We start from the raw sequence: 27822 nt of genomic DNA, 5'->3' as shown, positions 1-27822 counted from the left end.
CTGTTCCGAGCCTACACTGCTGCCATCCAACACCTCCCCTGCCACCATCCACCACTGTCCTGCCTACCCCCACTCCTCAACCGTTGCTGACTCGCCGGTTGGAGTCAATAACTACAATGCCCGTACCCGCCGCACCACCAGAGCTGAGGAGGTCCAAAAGAACGATCCGGCCTCCAGACAGACTGAACGTATGATGATCCCATTTCACCCCCGCCGGACTTCATTTTTTTAACAGGGGGTGAATGTGGTGAATGTGTTCATCATAATATAAGTTGTCTGTATGGTACTGTGGCCTATGGCCAGGGAATGGTAATATGATCTCCTTCCATGTATTGTACTGGAACCCTGATGGGCTCCACCTCTGGCTCCGCCCCCCCGGACAGTATATAGACCTGCCGTCTGGGGGCGGCGCTCATTTGTTACAGCAGTCACAGGCAGGCAAGTTCTTGGATAATAAAGCCTATGTTCCCTGGCTTTCATCGTCTTGTAGTGAATTGATGGTACATCACTACACTTGACAAAGCCCGTTTGGTCCTCTGCGACCACCTCTGGTACGCAGCCATCCAGTCTTTTGGCCAGGACCTTTGCGAGTATCTTCGCATCCACATTCAGCAGTGAAATGGGTCTGTATGATCCACATTCAGTCAGATCCCTTTTGAGTATCAGTGAAATTGTGGCCTGCGCTTGCGTGGGGGGCAGAGTGCCCTCTGCCAGTGAGTCCGCGAACATTTCCCTTAAGTGTGGGGCCAGGACTGGTGTGAATTTTTAGTCCGGCAGGAACCCGTTGGGTCAGACAACGTATGATATAGTGTCGCTGAGCCAAAATGCTCCAACAGCTAATCTGTGAAATTTGTCTCCGTGTACCTGACCATGTCTGTATCCATTTTGGGATTGAACGCCTTTCTCTATCTCTAGGACCGACTATGGAGGAAATCCATGTCTCCATGTGCCAACAGCACCTGTTTCGGAACTGACCTCAACAGGAATTATGATGCAAAATGGTGCAGTAAGTGGAATTCTCACAGCTTCCCTATCTCTTCCACAGCTCGATCCACATATCTTACATCTGTCTCGATTTCTGAATCAACCTTTTGTCTCTCTGGTCCCTGCAATTACTCCAACTCTGTCTGTGTATCTGCTGTACCCACTGTCGATCGTAGCATTTAAGTTGACCTTTGAGGCCTTGACACGTCCTTCCCAAAACGGGAGTTGACTAATATGCCATGTATAAAATGTGGGGTGTTGGTTTGGGTGGTCATCATTCAGGGATGTGGAAAAACGAGAATTCAAACTAAATCAATGACAAGTTTTATTAATACATTAAATGTCCGGGGATAACTTTAACCACAAAACAAAGCATTTTAAAAACTGCCAAATTAATTGGGAGGAATTCTTCACTTCGGAGACTAAGGCCGTGATCTTCTGGCCTCGTTACATTCGCGCTTAAGTGTAACGAGGCCGCGGAATAGCGGGAGAGGCCAGAAACGGGAACCGTGCCAGGCGCCAAACAGTTTGTGATGTAACCGGCTTGCTCCCCGTAGGTGAATTCGGGATTTCGCTGTCGCGTGGTGAAAAAACAATTAATTAATGGGAGCCACCACTTATCCAACGGCCTCTCGTGATTCAGCGGCCTCCCCAGTAAGTGGTTACGCTGGTGCCGATTAGTATCCCTTTTTAAAAACGTGATCATAGTGGAGGGGCTTTTAGCCGAGGAGGTGAGTAGCCATCTTTGCTCACAGGCAAAGAATCCGGGGGCGCTGGGCTTGCTGCCCCTGTACTCGCTGGGCGTTTGGGGACACTCGGCTGGGGGTGGGGGGCTGCTCCGCAGGGGGAGGGGCTGCTATGGGAGGGTGGTGGGCATGCTGGGGGGGTAATCGGGTGGGGGCAACCACTTGCTGCATGACCATGCCAACCCTGGGATCACGTGTACGCGCTCTGGGGGCAACCCTTGTTCCTCCCGTCTTACCTACCGACCACCCATAACCCCCACCGACTGCCGAGGCCTCTGGCTGTGTGGATGAAGGCTGGAGCCTCTCGGGAATTGTCAATCGTGGTTAAGTGAGCAGTTTACACAACCCAAGTGGATTCCTGTGGATGGACGGGCCATGTCGCATGTGGGAATCATTGCCTAGCATCCCAATCACACCGCAAGCAGCAGCCAACATCCAAACACCCAGGGGATGGGACACAGCTCCGGGAAACATGCCCGCAGCCGGAGGATGGGTGAGTGCCACGGCGAGGGGATCAGTGGAGGGATGGAGGGTCCAGTGTGGGAGCCACAGCTGCGTGTCAGTGTAACCTCTCCCAATTCTTTAGAGATATTGAATGCTATGGCAGGGATGTTGGACGCCGAGGTTGCCCTAGTGGTGCTGGTGCTACGCGATGCAGCCAGATGGCGGAAAAGGCAGCAGCAGCAGCGTTTGCGGATGCTCGAGGTAGCGGCCCATGTGCCGGACCCCTCCCTACACCCAAAGGACCTGCTCACCCATCAGGCCAAGTAGGATCCAGAGAGGAAGTCCCGCGATGGCCCAGGCATCGCTGGTCCCTTGAACAAATGATGGACAGCCTGTGCCGCAGAGGCTCCGCTTCAACAAGGAGACATTGCAGCACCTGTGCTATATCCTCACAGACTTGACACCTTATGGAGAAGAAGGGCACCCATTCCCGGTGGCCGTCAAGATCACTGCAGCCATTAACATTTATGCCACGGGATCATTCCAGGGCTCGAGTGGGGACCTGTGTGACATCTCACAGGCCAAAGCCCACAGGTGGATCCGGCAGTTCACGAATGCCTTGTAGGCCCGGGCGGAAGAGGCCCGGGCGGAAGACTACATCCACTTTGACAAGGACCAGGCCCAACAGGAGGCCTAGGCAGCAGGTTTCTCCACCATCAGCGGGATGCCCCAGGTCCAGGGAGTCATAAATGCCACGCATGTCACTCACCGGGCCATCTGGGGCTGCCCTATGTTAACCTAATTCCCTCAACATATAACTCGTCTGCGAGGGAATGGGACAACTCATCGCCGCCGACTCATCGCCGCCGACTCATCGCCAGCCCAACTCATCGCCAGCCCAACTCATCGCCAGCCAACTCATCGCCAGCCAACTCATCGCCAGCCAACTCATCGCCAGCCAACTCATCGCCAGCCCAACTCATCACCAGCCAACTCATCGCCAGCCAACTCATCGCCAGCCCAACTCATCGCCAGCCCAACTAAAAATTGTAATTCATGGTAATTCATGGTAAAAGCTGTCGGCGGCAGGTAACTTTTGAACGGCCCGCACCAAGCATTTGATAGATAGACCGGCCGGCGAACCAAGTTATATCACAGTTCAGACCGGTGGTATTTCAAATTTAATTCATGGTAAAAGTTGTCGGCGGCGGGTAACTTTTGAACGGCCCGCACCAAGCATTTGATAGATAGACCGGCCGGCGAACCAAGTTATATCACAGTTCAGACCGGTGGTATTTCAAATTCAATAAAAATTAATGGAGGTTAAAATACTTGGTTCGCCGGCCGGTCTATCTATCAAATGCTTGGTGCGGGCCGTTCAAAAGTTACCCGCCGCCGACAGCTTTTACCATGAATTAAAAAACCGGTGTGACGACGTCATGAACGGCACTTGACAGCAACACGTCCATAATATGCTCTGTGATGCGACAATCGCTTCTGGTTTGGGAGCATATTATTCACTCCCTTCTGTGAATGGCAGCAGTTTTCCCACAAGAACCATTCGATAGCGATTGGCTATCTTGGGGGCTATACTTTCTAATCTTCCCTTGTCCAATTATATTTCTTATTTTGCCCTCACCAACACTGCTTTTACGTTCAAAATCATTCTTTTTTGTTTGTCCTGTTTTAGCTCACTCCACTAACTGGAGAAGAAAACCGTTGTGCAATATTTGAGTCCAGTGCAATATTCGAACCGTCAAGAATCTCCTTAAGTATCTATTTATCCTTGTGCACAAGGTATTAAACATTAATGCTAACCACACCTAGAAACGTCAAGTGCTTTAAAAATAAGTTGAGAGACGCCTTGTAAGTTTTCCCACAGTCATTTAAAAAAATGAAAAGCAGCATTGTACTGATGCAAACTGGATTAGAAACAAGACTTTTTGTTGACCTCTCCCTCTCAAGATAATTCGTGAGTCTTTCAGGTGGTTGTTATTTCTTTAGTCGGGTTTCCAAGGCCTGGATCTTTATCCCCAGGTTGGCGCTCAGAGTCGGGAGATTTCCTAGCACGACGGGCCCACCCTTAAAAACTGTCTGGCTGCAGGTTGGATTTTCGGTCAATGCTGGGTTGGGTTGAGGTAGGAGTCAGGGTGGACGACTTCAAAATTAATTTGGAGGCAGGCTGAGCAGAAGGCGCTGCGTTGAGATAATTACAATAAAAAATAAAACACCGCCCTTCAACCCTATGCCCAATCCTGGTTAACCTATCCAAACCCATGCCACTTTAAGCTTTGACAATTCCTTTATAGTTACGACAATTCCTTGACAGCTTTGAGAGTTCTTTCTTGGTTCACCGGCCGGTCTATCTATCAAATGCTTGGTGCGGGCCGTTCAAAAGTTACCCGCCGCCGACAGCTTTTACCATGAATTAAATTTGAAATACCACCGGTCTGAACTGTGATATAACTTGGTTCGCCGGCCGGTCTATCTATCAAATGCTTGGTGCGGGCCGTTCAAAAGTTACCCGCCGCCGACAGCTTTTACCATGAATTACCATGAATTTCAATTTTTAGTTGGGCTGGCGATGAGTTGGGCTGGCGATGAGTTGGCTGGTGATGAGTTGGGCTGGCGATGAGTTGGGCTGGCGATGAGTCAGCGGCGATGAGTCGGCCGCGATGAGTTGTCCTAGACCCGTCTGCGACCACCAGATGACGATAATACACATGTGTGCACGCCTCCTGGGGACTGTGCACGACAGCTACATCCTGGGGCAGTTGGTCATCCCCGGCCTCTTCGAGGAGCACCCTAGGATGGCGCTCGTGTTTTTACTGCTGTCTAATGGTGAGTCGCTGGTAATTGGTCTTCGTCAAGTGGGAAGCATGTCCTTTCAAAAAGTCATCTGTATATGTGCCCACAGATCCCCTTTCCCAGACTGTCTGTGTCCAGTAACTCCTGCAACATTGCGTCTCTCTGGGCCCTTGAGTACCTTGTTGGAGAAAGTTTTTGATTTGCAGATGTCAGAGTTCCTGTCCGTTCGGTAGTTCCAGTCTCTTCGTCAACTCTTCTAAACTCGCCAGTCTGTCCCTGTGTAAAAGTCCCTAACTGTCAGACAAGTTAGACAAAGGAGAACTAGTGGATGTGATCTATTTAGATTTCCAGAAGGCCTTTGACAAGGTGCCGCATAGGAGACTGTTAAATAAGTTAAGAGCCCATGGTGTTAAGGGTAAGATCCTGGCATGGATAGAGGATTGGCTGACTGGCAGAAGGCAGAGAGTGGGAATAAAGGGGTCTTTTTCAGAATGGCAGCCAGTGACTAGTGGCTCAGGGGTCTGTCCTGGGACCATAACTTTTCACAATATACATTGATGATCTTGAAGAAGGAACTGAAGGCACTGCTTGCAGATGATACAAAGATCTGTAGAGGGACAGGTAGTATTGAGGAAGCAGGGGGGCTGCAGAAGGATTTGGACAGGCTGGGAGAGTGGGCAAAGAAATGGCAGATGGAATACAATGTGGAAAAGTGTGAGGTTATGATCTATGGAAGAAGGAATGGAGGCACAAACTATGTTCTAAATGGGAGATGCTTAGGAAATCAGAACTACAAAGGGACTTGGGAGTCCTTGTTCACGATTCTCTTAAGGTTAACGTGCAGGTTCAGTCGAAGTTAAGAAGGCAAATGCAATGTTAGCATTCATGTCGAGAGGGCTAGAACACAAGACCAGGGATGTACTTCTGAGTCTGTATAAGGCTCTGGTTACACCCCATTTGGAGTATTGTGAGCAGTTTTGGGCCACGTATCTAAGGAAGGATGTGCTGGCCTTGGAAAGGGTCCAGAGCAGGTTCACAAGAATGATCTCTGGAATGAAGAACTTGTCATATGAGGAGTGTTTGAGGACTTGGGGTCTGTACTCGTTAAAGTTTAGATGGATGAGGGGGGATCTTATTGAAACTTATAGGCCTGGATAGAGGCTGTTTCTACTTGTAGGAAAAACTAGAAGCTGAGGACACAATCTCAGACTAAAGGGACAATCCTTTAAAACAGAGATGAGGAGGAATTTCTTCAGCCAGAGGGTGGTGAATCTGTGAAACTTTTTTGCCATAGAAGGCTGTGAAGGCCAAATCACTGAGTGTCTTTAAGACAGAGAGATAGGTTCTTGATTAATAAGGGGATCAGGGGTTATGGAGAGAAGGCAGAAGAATGGGGATGAGAAAATATCAGCCACGATTGAATGGAGGAGCAGACTTGATGGGCCGAGTGGCCTAATTCTGCTGCTATGTCTTCTGGTCTTCCCGTCCAGTCTCCACCATTTAAAGGTAGCGTCCAGCATGGCTGGTGGAAACCTGTGGTTGCCACAGATGGGGGCCATGGTGGACACCTTGGTTAGACTGAAGTGCTGCCTCATCTGGTTCCAGGTTATCAATGTTGTTACTACCACTGGGCTGGTTAAGTGTTTTGCTGGTGGGGTGTGAGTGCTGTCATGGCGAGGGTCCGGAGGAGTGTTCCTGTATTGGAGGACTCCTCCATTCTCACTCATTCCATGTTTGGTTCCTTCACCCATCCCCCCAATCTCTGGGCTGCGGCCGCCCAAAGGCAGTATTGCAGGTTCGAGAGGGCCAGTCCTCCCATGTTTCTTCTTCTCTGCAATGTTGTTTTCGGGATTCTTGGACTATAGCACTTCCTTCCCCCCGCTTCCCCCCTACATATACGCCATAATCTTTTTGTCTATTGCTTGGAAAAAGGCCTGGGGATGTTGATCGGTGTAGATCTGAAGAGGAAGAGGAACCTTTCATCTTGATTGTCTGCACCCTCACAGTCAGGGAGAGCGGGAGTGTATCCCATCTCTGGAGGTCCTTTTTAACTCGCAGGGCGATTGCCAGTGGCTCAATTGCCAGGGTTAACTGCAGTGGGGACAACGGGCATCCCTGCTTGTGCCTCTGCGCAACTGGAAGTATTCAAAGCTGCTGGTGTTGGTCCGAAAACCTACCTTAGGGGTATTGTACAGGAGCTTCGCCCATAAGGTGAACCCTGTCCCTAGCCCAAACTGCTCCAGTACCTCAATAAGTTACTTCCATTCAACTCTGTCGAAGGCCTTTTCTGCGTCCAGGGGGATGATCAGCTCTGGTGTTCTCTCCCTGGATGGGGTCAGTATCACATTGAGCAGCCACCTGATGTTCGCAGTTAGCTGTCTACCCCTGACAAAGCCCGTCTGGTCCTCTGCGACCACCTTGAAACGCAGTTCTCCAACTCTCTTGGCCAGGAACATTTGCAGTATTTTCACTTCTACATTCAGCAGTGAAATGGGTCTGTATGATCTGCATTCCGTTGGGTCTTTGTTTTTTTGGGGTATAAGTGATATTGTGGCGTGTGTTATCATTGGAGGCAGGGTGCCTCTCGTGAGTGGATCTGCGAACATCAGGGCCGCACAGTGGTGCAGTGGTTAGCACTGCTGCCTCATGGCGCTGAGGACCCGGGTTCGATCCCGGCCCCAGGTCATTGTCCGTGTGGAGTTTGCACATTCTCCCTGTATCTGTGTGGATCTCATCCCCACAACCCAAAGATGTGCAGGGTAGGTGAATTGGCCACGCTAAATTTACCCTTAATGGGAAAAGAAGAATTGGGTTTTCTAAATTAAAAAAAAAGAATCTGCGAACATATCCCGCAAGTGCGGGGCGAGAACGAGTGTAAATCTTTTGCTGAAGTCTGCCGGGAACCCATTAGGCCCCGGTGCCATCTCCGCCTGCATAGAGTTGATGTCGTCCATGACCTCTCCCAGTCGTATTGGTACTTCCAGCTCCCCCGTCTATTGCCCCCCACGACTGGCATGTCACATTCGTTGAGGACCTATTTCATCCCCACGTCCCTGTTGGGGGCTCGGAGTGTACAGTCGCGGACGTTTTTGGTTTGCCTACCAGTCTGCCTCTGCTATCCTCCACCAGTACTATTTCCCTCGTGGCTACCTGCTTTCTCAGCTGGTGAGCCAGCAGGCGGCTAGCCTTCTCTCCATGCTCATTAAAGGACTCCCGTGTCTGGCGGAGCTGGTGCACTGCCTTTATGGTGGATAGCAGGTGAAAGTCCATTTGTAGCTTTTTCTTCTCCGCCAGAAGCTCCATGGTCAGGGGCCTCCGAGTATCTTGTCGACCTCCAGGATGGAGTCGATCAGTTCTTGCTCAGCCCACCACTCTTCCCTGTCTCTATGAGCCTAGTAGCTATAATTTTTCACCTAATCACAGCCTTCAGTGCCTCCCAGAACGTGGAAGTTGAGAGTTACCATTCTGTTGTTAGTAATGTACTCGCCTATGGCCTGTGATGTTTTCTGCAGAAGACTTTGTCGACCAAGTGGGTCTCCTTGTGGAGTGTTGGGCATGGCCCGTGTCTCCAACCTCTCATCCATTTAATATGGAGCGCGGCCGGAGATTACGATTGCAGAGTTTTCCGCTCTAACTATTTCTGGAAGCACCAATTTTGCCACCACAAAGAAGTCAATGCGAGTATATACCTTGTGTACAGGTGAGAAGAATGAAAATTCCTTCTCACCTGGGTGCAGGAACCGCCATGGATCCGCTGTCCCCATCTGCTCCATAAATGTTTCCAGTTTCCTAGACATGCAGGAATGGTAGGTCTGTCCCATCCAGCCGTTCCTTACCCGCAGCCCTTCTCCCGCAGCTGAGTCAGGAGGAACACTATAAGAACATAAGAACATAAGAACTAGGGGCAGGAGTAGGCCATCTGGCCCCTCGAGCCTGCTCCGCCATTCAATTAGATCATGGCTGATCTTTTGTGGACTCAGCTCCACTTTCCGGCCCGAACACCATAACCCTTAATCCCTTTATTCTTCAAAAAACTATCTATCTTTACCTTAAAAACATGTAATGAAGGAGCCTCAACTGTTTCACTGGGCAAGGAATTCCATAGATTCACTACCCTTTGGGTGAAGAAGTTCCTCCTAAACTCAGTCCTAAATCTACTTCCCCTTATTTTGAGGCTATGTCCCCTAGTTCTGCTGTCACCCGCCAGTGGAAACAACCTGCCTGCATCTATCCTATCTATTCCCTTCATAATTTTAAATGTTCCTATAAGATCCCCCCTCATCCTTCTAAATTCCAATGAGTACAGTCCCAGTCTACTCAACCTCTCCTCATAATCCAACCCCTTCCGCTCTGGGATTAACCTAGTGAATCTCCTCTGCACACCCTCCAGTGCCAGTACGTCCTTTCTCAAGTAAGGAGACCAAAACTGAACACAATACTCCAGGTGTGGCCTCACTAACACCCTATACAATTGCAACATAACCTCCCTAGTCTTAAACTCCATCCCTCTAGCAATGAAGGACAAAATTCCATTTGCCTTCTTAATCACCTGTTGCACTTGTAAACCAACCTTCTGTGACTCATGCACTAGCACACCCAAGTCTCTCTGAACAGCGGCATGCTTTAATATTTTATCGTTTAAATAATAATCCGGTTTGCTGTTATTCCTACCAAAATGGATAACCTCACATTTGTCAACATTGTATTCCATCTGCCAGACCCTAGCCCATTCACTTAACCTATCCAAATCCCTCTGCAGACTTCCAGTATCCTCTGCACTTTTCGCTTTACCACTCATCTTAGTGTCATCTGCAAACTTGGACACATTGCCCTTGGTCCCCAACTCCAAATCATCTATGTAAATTGTGAACAATTGTGGGCCCAACATGGATCCCTGAGGGACACCACTAGCTACTGATTGCCAACCAGAGAAACACCCATTAATCCCAACTCTTTGCTTTCTATTAATTAACCAATCCTCTATCCATGCTACTACTTTACCCTTAATGCCATGCATCTTTATCTTATGCAGCAACCTTTTGTGTGGCACCTTGTCAAAGGCTTTCTGGAAATCCAGATATACCACATCCATCGGCTCCCCGTTATCTACTGCACTGGTAATGTCCTCACAAAATTCTACTAAATTAGTTAGGCATGACCTGCCCTTTACGAACCCATGCTGCGTCTGCCCAATGGGACAATTTCTATCCAGATGCCTCGCAATTTCTTCCTTGATGATAGATTCCAGCATCTTCCCTACTACCGAAGTTAAGCTCACTGGCCTATAATTTCCTGCTTTCTGCCTACCTCCTTTTTTAAACAGTGGCGTCACGTTTGCTAATTTCCAATCCACCGGGACCACCCCAGAGTCTAGTGAATTTCGGTAAATTATCACTAGTGCATCTGCAATTTCCCTAGCCATCTCTTTTAGCACTCTGGGATGCATTCCATCAGGGCCAGGAGACTTGTCTACCTTTAGCCCCATTAGCTTGCCCATCACTAACTCCTTAGTGATAACAATCCTCTCAAGGTCCTCACCTGTCATAGCCTCATTTCTATCAGTTGCTGGCATGTTATTTGTGTCTTCCACTGTGAAGACCGACCCAAAAAACCTGTTCAGTTCCTCAGCCATTTCTTCATTTCCCATTATTAAAACTCCCTTCTCATCCTCTAAAGGACCGCAGGGGCTGGTTTAGCTCACTCGGCTAAATCGCTGGCTTTTAAAGCAGACCAAGCAGGCCAGCAGCACGGTTCGATTCCCGTACCAGCCTCCCCAGACAGGCGCCGGAATGTGGCGACTAGGGGCTTTTCACAGTAACTTCATTGAAGCCTACTCGTGACAATAAGCGATTTTCATTTCAATATTTACCTTAGCCACTCTTTTTTGTTTTATATATTTGTAAAAACTTTTACTGTCTGTTTTTATATTCTGAGCAAGTTTACTCTCATACTCTATCTTACTCTTCTTTATAGCTTTTTTAGTAGCTTTCTGTTGCCCCCTAAAGATTTCCCAGTCCTCTAATCTCCCAGCAATCTTTGCCACTTTATATGCTTTTTCCTTCAATTTGATACTCTCCCTTATTTCCTTAGATATCCACGGTCGATTTTCCCTCTTTCTACCGTCCTTCCTTTTTGTTGGTATAAACCTTTGCTGAGCACTGTGAAAAATCGCTTGGAAGGTTCTCCACTGTTCCTCCCGCTGGACGTAGAAAAGGCCTTCGACAGAGTTGAATGGAAGTAACTTATTGAGGTGACACGGACAGCGGGCTTTCCCCCCCCCCCCCCCCCCCCCCCCCCGCCCCCTCTCCTCTGCCTACCTGGAGATGGATGGAACATGTTTCTAACGAAGGAACTGACTGCGATGAAAGATGAGATGAAGGTGGAGATCTCGGTGTCGGTCAAGGTGATGGTGGCGGAGGTTTCTGGCCACCATGCAGACAGCGCTCAATGGGATGTGAAAGAAGCTGAAGGCACAGGCAAGAATGATCAGGAGCTCAAAAAGGCTCGTCACCCTGGAGGCCAAGATAAAAAGGCTGTTGGTGACCTAAGGAAGCCTGAAGGTGAAGGTCAAGGACCAAGAGAAGCGATCCAGGCAACAGAATATACAAATAGTGGGCCTACCAGGGGGATTGAGGGCAGAGAACCAACTGACTACGTGGCCCAGATGCTGGGCAACTTGGACAAGTTTGTGCTTGTGAATGGCCTGGACAAAAGGCAACCAAGGGAACGGTGAAGAAGACACAGGGAGGAAAAGTGATGGAAAAGGACAATTTTACACGGGACTGCACTGCCTCGCAGGAGATTTAGCTCATAGGAAGGAAGGAGCGAGGGCAGAAGAGTGCAGGAGAGGGTGAGGGGGAGACAGAGAGGACACCAACAGAATGGCCATGGGAGGGAGTTAGAACTAGCTCTGGAGGGGCCACCGCACTAGCGAGGAAAGCTAACGCTAGGAAGCATGGGAGTGAGGGGGGACGGAGCGCATCCCCCAGCAGGGAGAGAGAGTGTCTGGCAGGTGGGGGGAGGAATACAGGGATAGGGGGGAGAAGTAGGATGGAAAATATAATGGGGGGCACAGGGGAGACAGAGGAGGGCATAAAGGGGGATAGAATCAGAGCCACTGGGGCAACATAATAGTAAGGAAGGGAAAGGCTCTGGACTGTCTTCAGCAGCCCAGGTTCAGGATGATGGAACAAGATGGCACCACAAGCAGCCACTTTGGAGGGTCCCTAAACAAAGGGAAATGACAGGGTGCATAGTCTCACCCAAATGGCGCACACACAGCTGGTGGTCATGCTGAGTGGTCCCTGGACAAAGGGAATAACCAGAGCACAGGGGCCCGACCTCATGGTGAGAACAGTGACTGTGGCCATTTTGGATGCCCCCTAACAAAGGAAACCGCGGAGTGCAGGGCTGTATCCACCAGGAAGGAGGGGACAGATACCCCACCAGGATTATCACCTGGAAGGTAAGGGGACTTAACGGCTAGTGAAGAGAACCAGAGCCTTCGATCACATGAAAAATACTGTATGAAAGCCTCAAGTCCCTCAGCCTTCCCTCATAAGATCTTCCCTCCATACCAGGCTGATGGAACCATCAATTCAGCGAACGCGTGTAGTTGGATCTGAACAGAGGCTTTAATACACTTACAACAGAGCCAGCCTATTCATTGTTGAACTCCAGATGACTGGCAGGCTGGCTCTAAGGCACTGATCTTTATACATCCTGGGAGTCCTGGGCGGAGCCAAGGGAGGAGCCCAATACAAACTCTCGCGTACTCCCATACTCTGATATCTCTAACTTACAGAACTCTCAAGTATACAACTGCTCTCTATGCCTGACACTCTTCCAGCTCTCTCCTAACTCTTAACTCCTAATCATCTAATCTAATCCCAGAATCCCCAAGTCACATGATATTAATATGACTGTTCTGTGGTTCCCACTTGAAGCATTATCATTAACTTGTTAACTCTTTACATCCCAGTCAATATACAAATAATTACATTGAGGACCCAGGCAGCTGAAGGAAAATGGATCGCGATGAAGATGATGTATACACAAGTGGCCACAATTGGAGGGATGGACGGATTGATGCAGCTATTTGTTGTTGCTTTGTTTTGAAACCGTGTGTTTTATTTGTTGTTACAGGTATTGGGGCTTCGAGAAACTGCTGTTCAAACACCCACTGCGGTTCAGCACCAGAGTCTGAGCCGGAGACCATTGCCGTTGCTGGTTTTATCCGTAAGAGTCTGCCTGATATTTTATGCTACCTGACCATTCACTCCTATGGGCAGCTGATTCTCACTCCTTACGGGTATACAAACACAACAGCCAGCAACCACGAGGAAATGGTGAGATGCCATCGTCAGCTTTCTGGAATTGAAAACAGGTCTCATTCACAGTGACCATGAAACTATCATCGATTGTTGCAAAAACCCATCTGGGTTCACTAATGTCCCTTTCGGGAAGGAAATCTGCCACCCTTACCCAGTCTGGCCTACATGTGGCTCTGAAATGGCTGGACAAGCCACTCAGTTTAAGGACAATTATGGATCAGGCGATAGACAGGCGGTTGGGTAGTGGGTGGAGGTGGGCTGCCAGTCAAAATGAAATGAGGGGCAACACATCCATCTCATAATTTCAGCCTCAATCTGTGATTTCAAAATGCAGGTACAGTAAGGCCACTGACCTGAGCTGGTGGGGACATCCCTTTAAATATACAAACCAGGCTCCTGTCACAGCTTAAGGGCCCAACCATTGGGTCATGGGGTAAAGAGGACCCAGACAAGTGGGTTTTCACTGACAGTTTCAATAGGGTTCTTTGTGAGCCACGGACCTGTGCAGCTAAAAACGGCCAGTGTGGTTAAAAGGAGGGAACACTGGTTTCATTATTTAATTATTGTTATAAATAACTCTCCCCTCGGGGAGAAGATGGTGGCATAGTGGTGATGTCACTGGACTAGCAATCTGGCCACTCAGACAGATATTGTGGACATGGGTTCAAACCCCACCATTTATTTAAATTCAATTAATTTTAAAAAATCTGGAATCAAAGCTAGTCTCAGTAACGGTAACCGTGATAACTGTCATTGATTGTCATACAAACCCATCTGGTTAATTAATGTCCCTTTCGGGAAGGAAATCTGCCGCCCTTACCCTGCCTGGCCTACATGTGACTCCAGACCCACAGCAAAATGGTTGACTTTGAACCGCCCTCTGAAATGGCCGAGTGAAACACTCAGTTTAAGGGCAATTAGGGATGAACAACAAATGCAGGCCTTGACACATGCCATGAAAGAATAAATGTATGCACAGTCAGCTCAGTGTTACACCCAGCTTGTTCTTGAATTCCAGAGTTCTTTGCTGCTTGTTTGAGCACTGCTGTCTGGTTATTTTGCAGATGAGAGTCGGAAAGAAAGCAGCCGATGCCTTGGAGCAGAAGCATGGGACCAAGTTCAAAGTGGGGCCTTCTTCCTGGATCCTCTGTAGGTTTCACTGTTTGTGCTATTGACCTGTCTCTTCATTCCTGTGCAGTCTCAATTTGATCAGCTCAGATCTAGAGACCCTCCCAATGTAAACTTCTCTGAAGTCTGACTACAAAGCAGTGCTTCTTTTTAATATTACAAAGGAAGGTGATGTGTTACATTACAATGGTCAATGCCACTGAGGAGAATAATAGTGGTTCCCTTCTTGAAGGAAAGCCACAGATTGAAATGATTCCAAACCATCAAATTCCATAATGAGGAACTTGAATACACCAACAAAGTTTAGGAGGCCAATGCAGACCAAATATTAAAGTGCGGGTTCAAAATGCAATAACATCAGGGTATCACTAAACCAGCCATTCACTGATGGGTTGACGTGAGGACGTCAAGCACATCTCCGGCCTGATCTACGAGGAGGTTCATGGGGTTCTGCAAGTTTTCCTGGAAAATGCCATCAGGAATTTGGGATGGTAAATTGGAGTTGAGATCACAACCAGATCACCCGTGATCTTATTTGATGACGAAGCAGGCCCAAAGCAGGCTTCTATTCTCCAAAGGAAGGTATCTTTTTGTCTCAGTTTTCTATCGTTCTCAACCCTATCCCTTCTGCTCTGAGGATCTCCTTCAAACCCATCTCTGGGACTCACCTTCCTCTGATTTGGTCGCTTTTTTTTCTTTTGAAATTTCTGAGCGACAACTCGCGATTATCCAGTTCCTTTAACATGGTAAAACATTCCAAAATTATCATTTTACACTGAGCCACAAAGGGGAATATCAGGACAGGTGACAAAGCACCTGGTCAGGTATCTCAAAGAAGTACTTCTGGTGGTGGCGATGTGCTGAGTGATCGCACTGAAGCTGGTTCTCCTTTGGGATCTTCAACTTAGGCCCTTTTAGCCCATATGTTGGACACCAAAATAACAGAAAAAACTCCCAGCTCATCCTAACCGACCAGCCATCTGAGCAAATGCCTGCAAACCAGCCACGGACCCGGGAAAGCAGCAATAGTAAGAAATGGGAAAGGAAGACCCAGACCTCAGACAGGCGGAACGAGGCAGAGTAGAGCATGGAGGACCGTTCGGATTCACCAATGCAAATGCCGATCCACACACCGAAAAGTGGATGGAGCTTCTATCAATAGAGCTTCAAAAGCACATAGACTCCATTAAAGAGGACGTTATGGTGGCCATGAGGTTGATCATCACCTTGGCCCGCTTGAAAGAGGCGCTGGAAAGGACGGAATGGAGACTGGGGACCCAGTAGGCGATGATGTGGGACCTGGAGAGTGTGTCCACCAACCAGAACGAATGAATCACCTCATTCGAGGCAGAAGTGGCATGGTTGGTAACAATGCAGATGTTCTCAAGGAGAAGGTGGAGGATCAGGAGAACAAGTCCCGTTGTCAGTATTTAAGGATTGTCAGGTTACCTGAGCACACAGAGGACAGAAACCCGACGGAGCACGTCACACGGGTGCTTGGAATTCTGGTCGGGTGGGGAAAGCTTCCCCAAGCCCCTTGAGGTAGACAAGGTCCACAGGTCACTCTGGCAAAGGCCCAGACAAGCAGAACCGCCACGGGAGATCATAGCAAAGCTCCATAAATTCCCGAATAAAGAGCGGATCCTGAACTGGGTGAGAAGCACGCGTTCCTGTAGATGTGAGGGACATTGGGGCCGACTTGGCCAAGCACCGGGCGATGTTTAATGAGGCCAAACGAGGCTTTATTGAAAAACAAGGTGCAGTTCAGAATGCTGTACCCGACGGGACTTTGGGTGCAATTCTCCAGCCTTGCTGCACTCTCGCTCAAACAAAACGAGATGGTGAATAGCGGAAGAGAACCGCAACAGATGCGAAACAGTTTGTGATGCAAGCAGCCAGTTCTGTAGGCAAAATCAGGATCTCGCCATAGCGTGGCGAGAAACCAATTATCACCACTTTATCCCTATTTCCATACAATTAATGGGAGCCACCCCATATCCAACGGCCTCTCATCATTCACCGGTCCCTCCAGCATGTGGTCATGCTGGTGCCGATTAGTACTCCTCTTTAAAAATGTGAACCTGGCGGCAGGGTTTCTGTGGGGAGCCGAGGAGGTGAGTAGCCATCTTTGCTCAGAGGCAAAGGACCCGGGGACGCTGGGCTTGCCGCCCCAGTGCTTGGTGGGGGATGGGGGACCCTTGGCTGAGGGGGAGGGGGGTAAGGACCCTGCGCAGAGGTGGGCCACCATGGGAGAGTCGGGGGAGGCACTGGGGGGGGGGGGGCAATGGATACACACGGCACCAGCATGCCAATTCCTGGATTGTGTGTATCCATTCTGGGAGCAGCCCTTGTCTCTGCCAGTCTGCCCCACTGACCAGTAACCCCAATCGACTGCCGAGGCCTCTGGCCGTGTGGCTGAAGGCTATTGCTAATAGGAAATTGGCAGTCATGGTTAAGTGAGCACTTCCCAGAACCAAGGTGGATTCCCATGGGTGGGCGGGTCATGTCGCAAGTGGGAGTCATTTCCCAGCATCCTAATCAAATGGAGATGCCTGGACACTGTGCCTGAACACTACAGGGGGCAATACCACACATGGAGCAGCCAATATCCAAATATCCATGGAATGGGACACAGCTCCGGGGGCATGTCCACGGCTTGAGGGTGGGTGAGTGCAACTGGGAGGGGACCAGCCCCTGGTCCAGGTAACATTATGAGCGGGTGTCCAGGGTACTGGGTCTGGGGTCCGTGGAGGGGAGCCCGCTGCAGCCGGCAGTGCGTGGGGAGGCTAACCGGGTTGGGGGAAGAGCTGTGGGGTAGGAGCCAGCACTGTTTGTCAGTCTAACAGTTTCTCCCAATGCTTCAAGAAATTGAATGCTATGGCAGGGATTTTGGACCCAGAATCTGCCCTCGTTGTGCTGCTGATAGCCCGGGCGGCCAGATGCTGGAGACGGCGGCGGCAGCAGCGTCTGCAGATGCTTGAGGTGGCGGCCCAAGTGCCGGACCCCGCCGCACACCCTGAGGACCCGGCTGTCCATCAGGCCAGTGGGGAAGGCCCATGACGGCCCACGGTGTACAGGTGTCGCTGGTCGTTTGAACATAGGACAGCGTGTGCCGCAGGAGCCTCGCCTAAACAAGGAGGTGGTGCAGCATCTGTGCCATTTGCTCATGAACGTGGCACCACATGGAGGAGGAGGACACCCACTCCTGGTGGCCATCAAGATCATGCAGCTCTGAACTTATACGCCTCGGGACCAGTCCAGGGCTTTAGCGGGAACCTATGTGGCAGCTCGCAGGCCACAGCCCACAGGTACATCCGACAGGTAATAATAATAATCTTTATTGTCACAAGTAGGCTTACATTAACACTGTAATGAAGTTACTGTGAAAAGCCCCTAGTTGCCACATTCCAGCACCTGTTCGGGTATGCAGGGGGAGAATTGAGAATGTCCGCCTCACCTAAAAAGCACGTCTTTCGGGATTTGTGGGAGGAAACCGGAGCACCCAGAAGAAGCCCACGCAGACAGGGGGAGAACGTGCATACTCCGCTCAGACAGTGACCCAAGCAGGAATCTAACCCGGGAGCCTGGCACTGTGAAGCAACAATGCTAACCACTGTTGCCTGGGGGGTGGGGGAGGGGGAGGGAAACTACCTCAAATTTGACATGGATCAAGCCCAACACGATGCCCAGGCAGCAGGTTTCTCTGCCATCGCCGGGATGCCCCAGGTCCAGAGGGGCAATAGATGACATGCTTGTTGCCCTGTGCTTACCGGGCTATCTGGGAGTGCCCGAGGTTAACTGAAAGGGGTTCCATTCCCTCAAAATACTGCACGTGGCCTTCGATGCATTCATTGGGAGCTCTGGGGTCAGAAGGCCATGGCGCATGCACAGTCGTACTGCCCTGTCCCTTGTGCTGACTGAGACGCGGCCTCATCAGAGGAGTGGAACTCAGGAGAGCTGGTGGCCACCGTCGCCATGGGATAGGTCCGGGTCAGCACTCAGCGCCCCCTCCACATGGTCGGTGCCCATAGGGCCCTGGGGTTCACCTTGAGACAGAGGGGCTGCTGGTTTGAGCCCCAGTTGCTCCTGTATCGTCTGGCTCTGCCAGCCCTGGCGGCTCCCCAATGTCTGCACCATGGTGTTGATGCCCTCGCCGATGCTCCTCAGTGACTGGCACAAGGTCTGCAGCGCCTTGGCAATGCCCGCCTGCGACTGGACAAGCCCCACAGCGTCTCGGCCATTCCTATATGAAAGCTAGACATGCCCCGCAGAACCTCATCAAGGTTAGCAGGGTACTGGGTACAGTTGGACAGTCTGTTGAGACCCTCAGCCATGGCCATCTCCGACTGTGCGCCGCTTTGGACACCTTCGCTAATGATGCCGACGTCGTGCACCAGGCTCTCCACTGCGGTTGCCACCCTAGCAGTGTTGGCTTCGGTGCCACGCATTTCCAGCAACATCCCCTGCACCCATAGCCTCTGGGACTCCACCAATTGGCTATGGATCTGCTGGAGGGTCGCTGACATCTTTGTCTGAATGTGCTGACTGCTTTCTATTGTCACCATCAGTACTGGGAGTATCTCTTCCATAGGCCCAGCATCAGACTGGAACCCAGCTGGGTCCTGGGATCCATCAGCCCTCTGACTGTTGTCTCGCCTACGGGTTCCTGCCTCCACCAGATGTACATCAGCAGCAGTGTGGTGCTCACCAGATTGTGCCCCAGAAGCCTGACCACTAACATCTCCCACCGAGGTGCGTGTATCTGTACTGGTGGAGGGTGGGGATGACATTTGTGACATGTCGATCATGGCATCTGCGGGGCTCCCTTCCGAGGTGGTGCCATGGGAGACTGGAGAGAGGGTCACCCAGGATGAACTGGTTCAGCGGCTGGAGGACCTCCAGGAGAATGGACATGTGGTCAGTGGGAGGGATGGGTCAGTCAGTAACGCAATAACAACTCACATTGACCAGTCCTCTGGATGGAGCTCGGTGGCTCCTCAAGGCTCTGCATTGGTGACCGCTCTGTCCTTGGCTACCCCAGTCACCTCCAGGGCCCCATTCCTTGAAGGAGGTGAGGATTCTTAAGTCCAGCACCCCACTGCCAGTCTGAGCCCTCTCCCGGTGATTATAGGAGAACTTTTCCTGAGGCGACACAGAGAGGGCATTGTTAGCCACACGCGTGGTTCACAGTGGTGGGAGGGAGTGAAGGGAGAGGGGGGGAGTGGAAGGAGGGTTGTGGATCGCATGGAGAGTTGGAGGAGAGGTGGATGCTCATGAGGGGGCGGAAAGGTCTCAGGGTGGGGGGGGGGGGGGGATGCTTTGGTGTCTACTCACTTCTGCTGTCCAGTGTGGGCCATTGACCTTTTTCCAGCAGTGGAAGACAGTCCTTCTGGTCATACTCCTGGCACTCACAGTCGCCTCTACCTCATCCCAGATAGCTTTGGCTGCCCTGTGGCTGACCCTCTGGGACCCTCAGGGCAACAGGACATCTTTCCTGGCCTCCAATGCATCTAGGAGCCTCCCCAGATCTGAATCCCTGAATATTGGGGTCGGTCTCCTGGGTGTCATTGTTGTGAGCTGGATTGGTTGGCTGAGCAAGTGCTGTGAGACCTTGTTAGCAGGAGTTTGGCGAGCGCAGTGCCGGCAATCAGCTGGCGAGCCTTCATTTGTGACAAGAAACTGGTGGTGGCTCATTAAGTGGACCATTTAACGTTGAATAACGAACAAGGAGGAAAACAAGTTCATCTAGATGAACGGGCTGAGTAGGCAGCAACAGAGGACACATAGGAACCAATATCTGTCATTTCCCGCTCTCTGGACTTGCACGACCTGGTGGCGGTGGGGGGGGGGAGGCGGGGGGGGGGGGGGGGGGGGGGAGAACAAGATGGACAGAGGGAGAGGGAGCTGCTCCTAGGGGGGGAGGGAGCCACCAGGGGACAATGTGGCACAGCTCTCGAATGGGATGGAGCGCCTGGAAGAAACAATGAATGGGGAGGGCAAAGGGTAAGGCGGAGGTGGGGGGGGCGGAGCTAAAGGGGGGAGGAAACAGTAGCACGGGGAAAGGCAAGGGCTCGGGAGGGGGTTGGGGTTTGGGTGGGGGGAGGGGAGGAGAGGGTAGAACGCTGGTTGCAACAGGTCACACTTGGGGATTGCTGGAACAAAGAAGGCAATGACGGCCATTTTGGATGGCGTTCAAACAAAGAGAAACCCCGGTGTGCAGGGACTGAACGGTGCTCGGGAGGCCATGTTCTGTTCCTGTCCCGACTTGTTGGGTACTGGATCAGCTTTTACGATGCCATGTCCAAGGTTTTGGGGGTTAGGGTGGTGCCATGCCCAGTAATGGCGGTCTTCGGGGTATCAGAACAGCCAGAACTCTTTACAGGGAAAGGGGCAGATGCCTTTGCCTCCCTATCACCCGGCGGAGACTCCTGCTCGGCTGGAAATCAGCAGCGCCACCCAAGGCCACAGAATTAGAAAAGATAAAATACATCATTCGAGGATGGGAGGAAGGATTCCACAACATGTAGAAGCTATTCACCAGCCTGTTCCAAAACGTGCTTGTGACCAGCGGGGAGGGAGGTGGGGGGGGGATCGAAATGGATAACAGAAGAAAGAAAGAAAGGAAGTGGGGAGAAAGGAGGAGTGGAGGATAGGAGGGAGATAGGAGGAGAGGAGGGGGGCAGACACTAATCAGAACACGGGGTAAGCAGGGCAGAGGAACCAGCGGAGATATGGGGCAAGGAAACCCATGGGTGTGACCACAACTACAACAGCAAGGTTCACCCGATTGGCACCAAACACACCCCTGGTATGTTTTAATACCAGGAGGCAGCATGTATATAACTAATACAATACAGTTGCGCCAACTGATCACTGGGGGTCCAAAGTTAGGGCCCCACAACTGAATGTATGTTACTTTTGTAGGCCTACCTGTTTCTTTTTTCTTTTGCCTAACCTTTTGTAGATTTCCCTTCATTGTTGTGTGATATCCCTTGCAATGTTGTTATCAATAAATGCAAAACCAATAAATATATATATTTTTTAAAATACTACCGTAAAGGAGGAAAGAGAGTTGTTGGGAGATGTAGAGTGTTGGAGGGAGGAATTCTCGAGCTTAAGGCACAGCTGCCAATGAAGGCAGGAGTTGCTCAAAGGAGGATGTACTGTTGTAAAGTTGTTTTACCTCAGAGGAGCTATATCAACATAAGTTGGTGTTTAACAGCAAGAGAATAGTGCATCGAGTCAGCTAACCATGGAAATGTTCCCCCTTTCAGATTATTCGTCTGGCTCCTCCCGGGACTGGGCAGGTGATCTACAGATTGAATTTTCCTACACGTTTGAGCTCCGAGACAACGGGACCTATCATTTCATCCTCCCGGAGAATCAGATTCAGCCTACTTGTGAGGAGACCATGGCTGCTGTGACCACCATTATCGAGCACATCTATGATAAACATTTCCCGAACGCCGCTCCGGCTGTTGTAGCTCTGTGGTGGGGTGTGCTGACGTCCTGCTTCTTGAGCATGTACTTTGTGAATTTACTGTAGGGAAGAGGTGGCTGATACATAACCTGACAGAGGTCTTGAAATGAGGAAGCAATGTAATGATGCAGAAAAGATGATCCTACCCCTGGGGGGGAGGGGGGGGGGGGGGGGGGGGTGGTGAGACCAAAATTAATGGCCATTAAAATGTAAGACAATCACTATTAAATCCAACGATGTGCTCAGGAGAAAATTCTTCACACACAGAATGTTCAGCACGGGCCAGGAATTTACTGCCCTGCCGCCCAGAGGGATAATACGGTCTCCTCGAAGTAAACGGTAATTTCAATGGCACAGCACATACACCACGGGGAGACACGCGGGCCTTAAAATCTTGACCATTGAGTAAATGAGGTAAACATGAGGAAGAAAGTATTAGAAAGAGAAAGGATATAGTGATCCAATTGGGAACATAGGAACAGGAGTAGGCCGCTCAGCCCCTGTAGCCTCTCTTGCCATTCAATGAGATCATGGTTGCTCTGTGGCCTAACTCCATATACCTGCCTTTGGCCCATATCCCTTAATATCTTTGCTCAACAAATTCCTATCTATCTCAGATTTAAAATGAACAACTGATCGAGCTTCAACTGCTGTTTGTAGGAGAGAGTTCCAAACCTCTACCATCTTTGAATGAAGACATTCTTCCCAACATCTCTCCTGAATGGTCTAGCCCAAATTTTTAAACTATACCCCTTAGTTTTAGAATCTCCAACCAGTGGAAATTGTTTATCTTTATCTACCCGTTCTTTCCCTGCTAATATCATGAATACTTCTGAATCCTAGAGAAAACAGGTGTAATTTGAGTAATCTCTCCTCGTAACTGAACACTGGTAATCAGGTACCATTTTTGTAAACCTACGTTACATCCCACCAATTGGATGATGTCAGGTGGCAGGAGGTTTCTATAGAGCAGAAACCCTTTATCCATACATTTCAAATCCGAACATATCCAAAACCAAACGTTTTTAGCGTGAGAAATCAATGACCTGAACTGACCAGACTGAATCTGTAGTATGGGAAATCAGTGTCCGAGCTGATTGGGCCCAATCTTTATCGTGGGAAATCAATGACCTGAACTGACCGCACCAATCTTTCCCGTGGGAAATCAGTGACCAGAGCTCACCGGACCCAATCTTTAACGCGGGAAATCAGTGACCTGAACTGACTGAACCCAATCTTCAGCATGGGAAATCTGTGACCCAGCTGACTGAACCCAATCTTTAGCATGGGAAATGAAATGAAAATCGCTCATTGTCACAAGTAGGCTTCAAATGAGGTTACTGTGAAAAGCCCCTAGTCGCCACATTCCGGCGCCTGTTCGGGGAAATCAGTGACCAAACTGATCAGAATCAACCTTTAGCGTGAGAAATCAGTGACCTGAGCTGACTGAACCCAATCTTTTTTTAAATGAATTTAGAGTACCCAATTGTTTTTTTTCCCAATTAAGGGGCAGTTCAGCATGCACATCTTTCTGGGTTGTGGGGAGACCCATACAGACAGGGGGATAATGACTGGACCCGATCTTTAGCATGGGAAATCAGTGACCGAGCTGACTGGACCCAATCTTTAGCACGGGAAATCAGTGACAGAGCTGATTGGACCCAATCTTTAGCATGGGAAATAGTGACCCCAGTCGATTTGAATCTCGCCGACTTGACCTGACCTTCACCACGGGAAATGTAGTACGGTAGGCATATCACATCCGAAAACTGAGAATATCCGATTACTGAAGCTCAATTGGCCCCAAGGATACTGAGGATACTCAGTATTTTGATTAAATAGTCAGAAATATCTGGGTGATGGTGGTGGAGGTGGGCTACAGCCATGAAGGACAGGTATCACAGACAAAATGTATCAGCAGACATCTTGTGGCATTAAAAGCAAAATCTTGCAGATGCTTGAAACCTGAAATAAAAACAGAGAATGCTGGAAAAATTCAGCTCAGGCAGCATCTGTGGAGAGAGAAACAAAGTTAACATTTCGAGTCCAACATGACCAATATGAGTTCAATGCTTCTTCCCCTTTAGTCACATTGGTCTCAAAGCGTTAACGCTGGGGTGAATTCTCCGCTGGCGGGATTCTCCATTCCACCAGCTTGTACACTCACCCGCCAGTTTCCCGGTGTCGTGGCTACAATGGGAAATCCCATTGGGCAGCAGCGGGAATGGAGAACCCCGCTGCCAGCGATGGCGCGCCGCTGAGAAACACGGGATGGGGAGGTGGAAAATTCACCCCGATGTTTCTCTCTCCGCCAATGATGCCAGACTTGCTGAGCTTTTCCAGCATTTCTGTGTTTATTATCTAGGGGCTGTTGTGGGTGGGAGGGATTTGGGGAAGAGATGCATGAGGCTGATGATGACATGTAGATCACGCACTGAAAACTGGTCCCCAAATCATAGACAAAGGAGGAGATGGAACAGTTCCCAAATTCTAGGACATAGAACGTACAGTGCAGAAGGAGGTGATGCGGTCTATCAAGTCTGCACCAACCCACTTAAGCCCTCACTTCCACCCTATCCCCGTAACACAATAACCGCTCCTAACCTTTTTGGTCACTAAGTGCAATTTATCATGGCCAATCCACCTAACCTGCACGTCTTTGGACTGTGAGAGGAAACTGGAGCACCCGGAGGAAACCCACGGAGAGAACGTGCAGACTCCACCCAGGCAGTGACCCAGCGGGGAATCAAACCTGGGACCCTGGCGCTGTGAAGCCACAGTGCTAGCCACAATGCTACCGTACTGCCCCGAATGTCTCCATTTGTCTCCACATGGGCAGCACAGTAGCATTGTGGATAGCACAATTGCTTCACAGCTCCAGGGTCCCAGGTTCGATTCCGGTATGGGTCACTGTCTGTGTGCAGTCTGTACATCCTCCCCGTGTGTACGTGGGTTTCCTCCGGGTGCTCCGGTTTCCTCCTGCAGTCCAAAAGTGTGCAGGTTAGGTGGATTGGCCATGATAAATTGCCCTTAGTGTCCAAAATTGCCCTTGGTGTTGGGTGGGGTTACTGGGTTATGGGGATAGGGTGGAGGTGTTGACCTTGGGTAGGGTGCTCTTTCCAAGAGCTGGTGCAGACTCGATGGGCCGAATGGCCTACTTCTGCACTGTAAATTCTATGAAACGTCTCCATTTTCTCAATCATTATTCCACCAAGGAAATGGAGGGAAGGTGGCATTTTTATGTAAATAATGGATGCAAATAAAATACTAATGAGGCAGTTGTTAGGTAGTAAAGAACTTCAGTATCGTTGGTTTTTTAAAAAACATTTTTTATTCTCCTTTTTCACATTTTCTCCCAAATTTACACCCACCAACAATAAACAATAATCAGTAACAAATATGTCAATTCCCATATCAATAACAACAATCTCATCTCCCACCAAACCCAAAACATTAGCCCACATGTTCACCCAAACAAATGTAAAAGGAATCAGGGATCACTCATAGTTACCATGAACACACACTAACCACCCCCCCCCCCCGCCCTCCCACCCCCCCACCCCCCAACTAATGTTCAATGTTATCCAATTCTTGAAAGTGCATAATGAATAATGCCCATGACTTGTAGAACCCCTCCATCCTTCCCCTCAGTTCAAACCTAACCTTCTCAAGAGTCAAGTATTCCAACAAGTCTCCCCGCTACGCCAGGGCACAGGGTGGAGAGGTTGTTCTCCATCCCATCAGGATCCGCCTTTGGGCAATCAATGAGGCGAAGGCTACAACATCTGCCTCCGCACCCGTTTCCAACCCTGGCTGGTCAGACACCCCGAATATGGCCTCCCGGGAGCCCGGGTCCAGTTTCACATACACCACTTTCGAAAATTACCCTAAAAACCTTCTTTCCAGTAATCCTCTAGCTTTGGACAGGACCAAAACATATGAACGTGATTAGCGGGGCCCTCCCTGCAACGTTCACACACATCTTCTGTTCCTTCAAAGAATCGGCTGATCCTCGCCTTCGTGAGGTGTGCCCTGTATACCACCTTCAGCTGTATCAGCCCCAACCTCGTGCACAAGGTGGAGGCATTTACTCTCCGGAGCACCTCACACCAGAACCCCTCCTCCATATCCTCTTCCAACTCTTCCTCCCACTTTGCTTTGATCCCTTCCACCAGTGCCTTCTCCTTTTCCAAAATAGCTCCGTAAACCGCTGACACTACCCCCTTCTCCAGTCCCCCTGTCGTCAGCACCTCCTCCAGCAATGTGGAGGCCGGTTCCTCTGGGAAGCTCTGTATCTCCTTCCTGGCAAAATCTCGAACCTGCATGTATCTAAACATTTCTCCCTGCTCTAGCCCATACGCCGCTTCCAGCTCCTTCAGCCCTGCAAACCGATCCTAAAGGAACAAATCAGTTCGTGTCTTAATCCCCTTCTCCTCCCATTTCAAAAAATTTCCATCCCACCTCCCTGGCTCAAATTTGTGATTCCCCCAATTCAGCATTTCCCTTGACCCTGCCCCCAATCCGAAGTGTTGGCGAAACTTCCTCCAAATTCTCAATGAGGCTATTATTACCGGACTCCCTGAGTACTTCTCCGGGGCTATCGGGAGGGGCGCTGTTGCTAGTGTTTTCAGTCCCGACCCCCTGCACAAACTCTCCTCCATTCTGACCCACTGGAAACAACCCCTCTGACCCAGCTCCGCACCTTCTCCACATTCGCGCCCAGTAGTAGTACATCAGGTTCGGAAGACCCAAACTCCCTGCCTGCCTTCCCCTCTGTAGCAGCACCTTTCTAACTCTGGCCTCCTTCCCTCCCCATGTGAAAGAAATAATCCTACCCTCAATCTCTCTGAAAACAGCCTTTGGCAGGAAAATAGGTAGGCATTGAAAAATAAACAGAAATCGCGGCAATATGTTCATTTTAACCGCCTGTACCCGACCCGCCAGTGACAGAGGGAGACCATCCCACCTTGCCAGATCAGCTTTCACTCTCCCCACCAAACTAGAAATGTTGTACCTGCGCAGCCCCCCCCCCCCCCCCCCCCCCCCCCCCCCCCCCCCCCCCCCACCCCCCCCCCCCCCCCCACTCAGTATTTCTGTTTGTGGGAACAATTAACTTCCAAGCTTTTGTTTACATTCAAGTCAGCTGCCTATATTTCATAGCATTTATAGTGCAGAAGGAGGCCATTCAGCCCATCGAGCCTGCACCGGTCCTTGGAAAGAGCACCCTACTTAAGCCCCACATCTCCACCGTATCCTCTTTATCCCCGTAACCCAACCTGACCTTTTTGGGCACTAAGGGCAATTTAGAATGGCCAATCCACCAACCTGCACGTCTTTGGACTGTGGGAGGAAACCGGAGCACCCAGAGGAAACCCACCTACACCAATAGGAGGACGTGCAGACTCCACACAGACAGTGACCCAAGCCGGGAATTGAACCTGGGACCCTGGAGCTGCGAAGCAGCTATGCTAACCACTATGCTACCATGCTGCCCGCAGCGTGATATCACAGGCAGGGCTCTATCCTTTGCAAACAGAAGGAGCATGTCCATGGATTGCGCCTTTTTCCAGCTGAACAGAAGCTCGGTGTGCAGATATTTCCTTGTTCATTCCCCATGGCAATCAGAGTCAACCTGTCGGTTTGAATTTAAATAAAAGCTTGGCAGTCAACTGCTCCTTGGTGCATTTGCATGGCAACGCCTCTACCAGAGTTGGCTTGCCAACCAATCAGCACTCTCTTCTCCTGCAGTATAAAGTTATGTTGTGAATCTGTCCTGATGAATGCAAGCATAAAAGCTTCAACAGCATGTTTCTTTTTTTCAGCAACACCAGTGAACACCCAGCATTCATAGTTCCCACCATGACGGTTGCTTTTTCTGTTGCATTTTACAAATGTAGAC

General features: G+C 50.1%; 1 protein-coding gene across 1 annotated transcript in view; it reads left to right on the top strand.

The window, feature by feature from the left end:
• Positions 1 to 22064, top strand: part of LOC119959044 (carboxypeptidase O-like) — a 38811-nt gene extending 16747 nt beyond the window's left edge. Inside the window, exons 8-11 of the mRNA XM_038787576.1 lie at positions 916 to 1006; positions 13128 to 13330; positions 14380 to 14464; positions 21718 to 22064. Coding sequence (XP_038643504.1) covers positions 916 to 1006; positions 13128 to 13330; positions 14380 to 14464; positions 21718 to 21989 — 651 coding nt within the window. The 3' untranslated portion in view covers positions 21990 to 22064. The remainder of the gene's footprint in view (positions 1 to 915; positions 1007 to 13127; positions 13331 to 14379; positions 14465 to 21717) is intronic.
• Positions 22065 to 27822: the final 5758 nt, after the last annotated feature.

Source organism: Scyliorhinus canicula, chromosome 2, assembly GCF_902713615.1.
Source record: "Scyliorhinus canicula chromosome 2, sScyCan1.1, whole genome shotgun sequence".
In the NCBI taxonomy this organism is placed as follows: Eukaryota; Metazoa; Chordata; class Chondrichthyes; order Carcharhiniformes; family Scyliorhinidae; genus Scyliorhinus; species Scyliorhinus canicula.
Note: the sequence above shows the minus strand (reverse complement) of the source record. Positions and strands in the feature narration are given on the sequence as shown.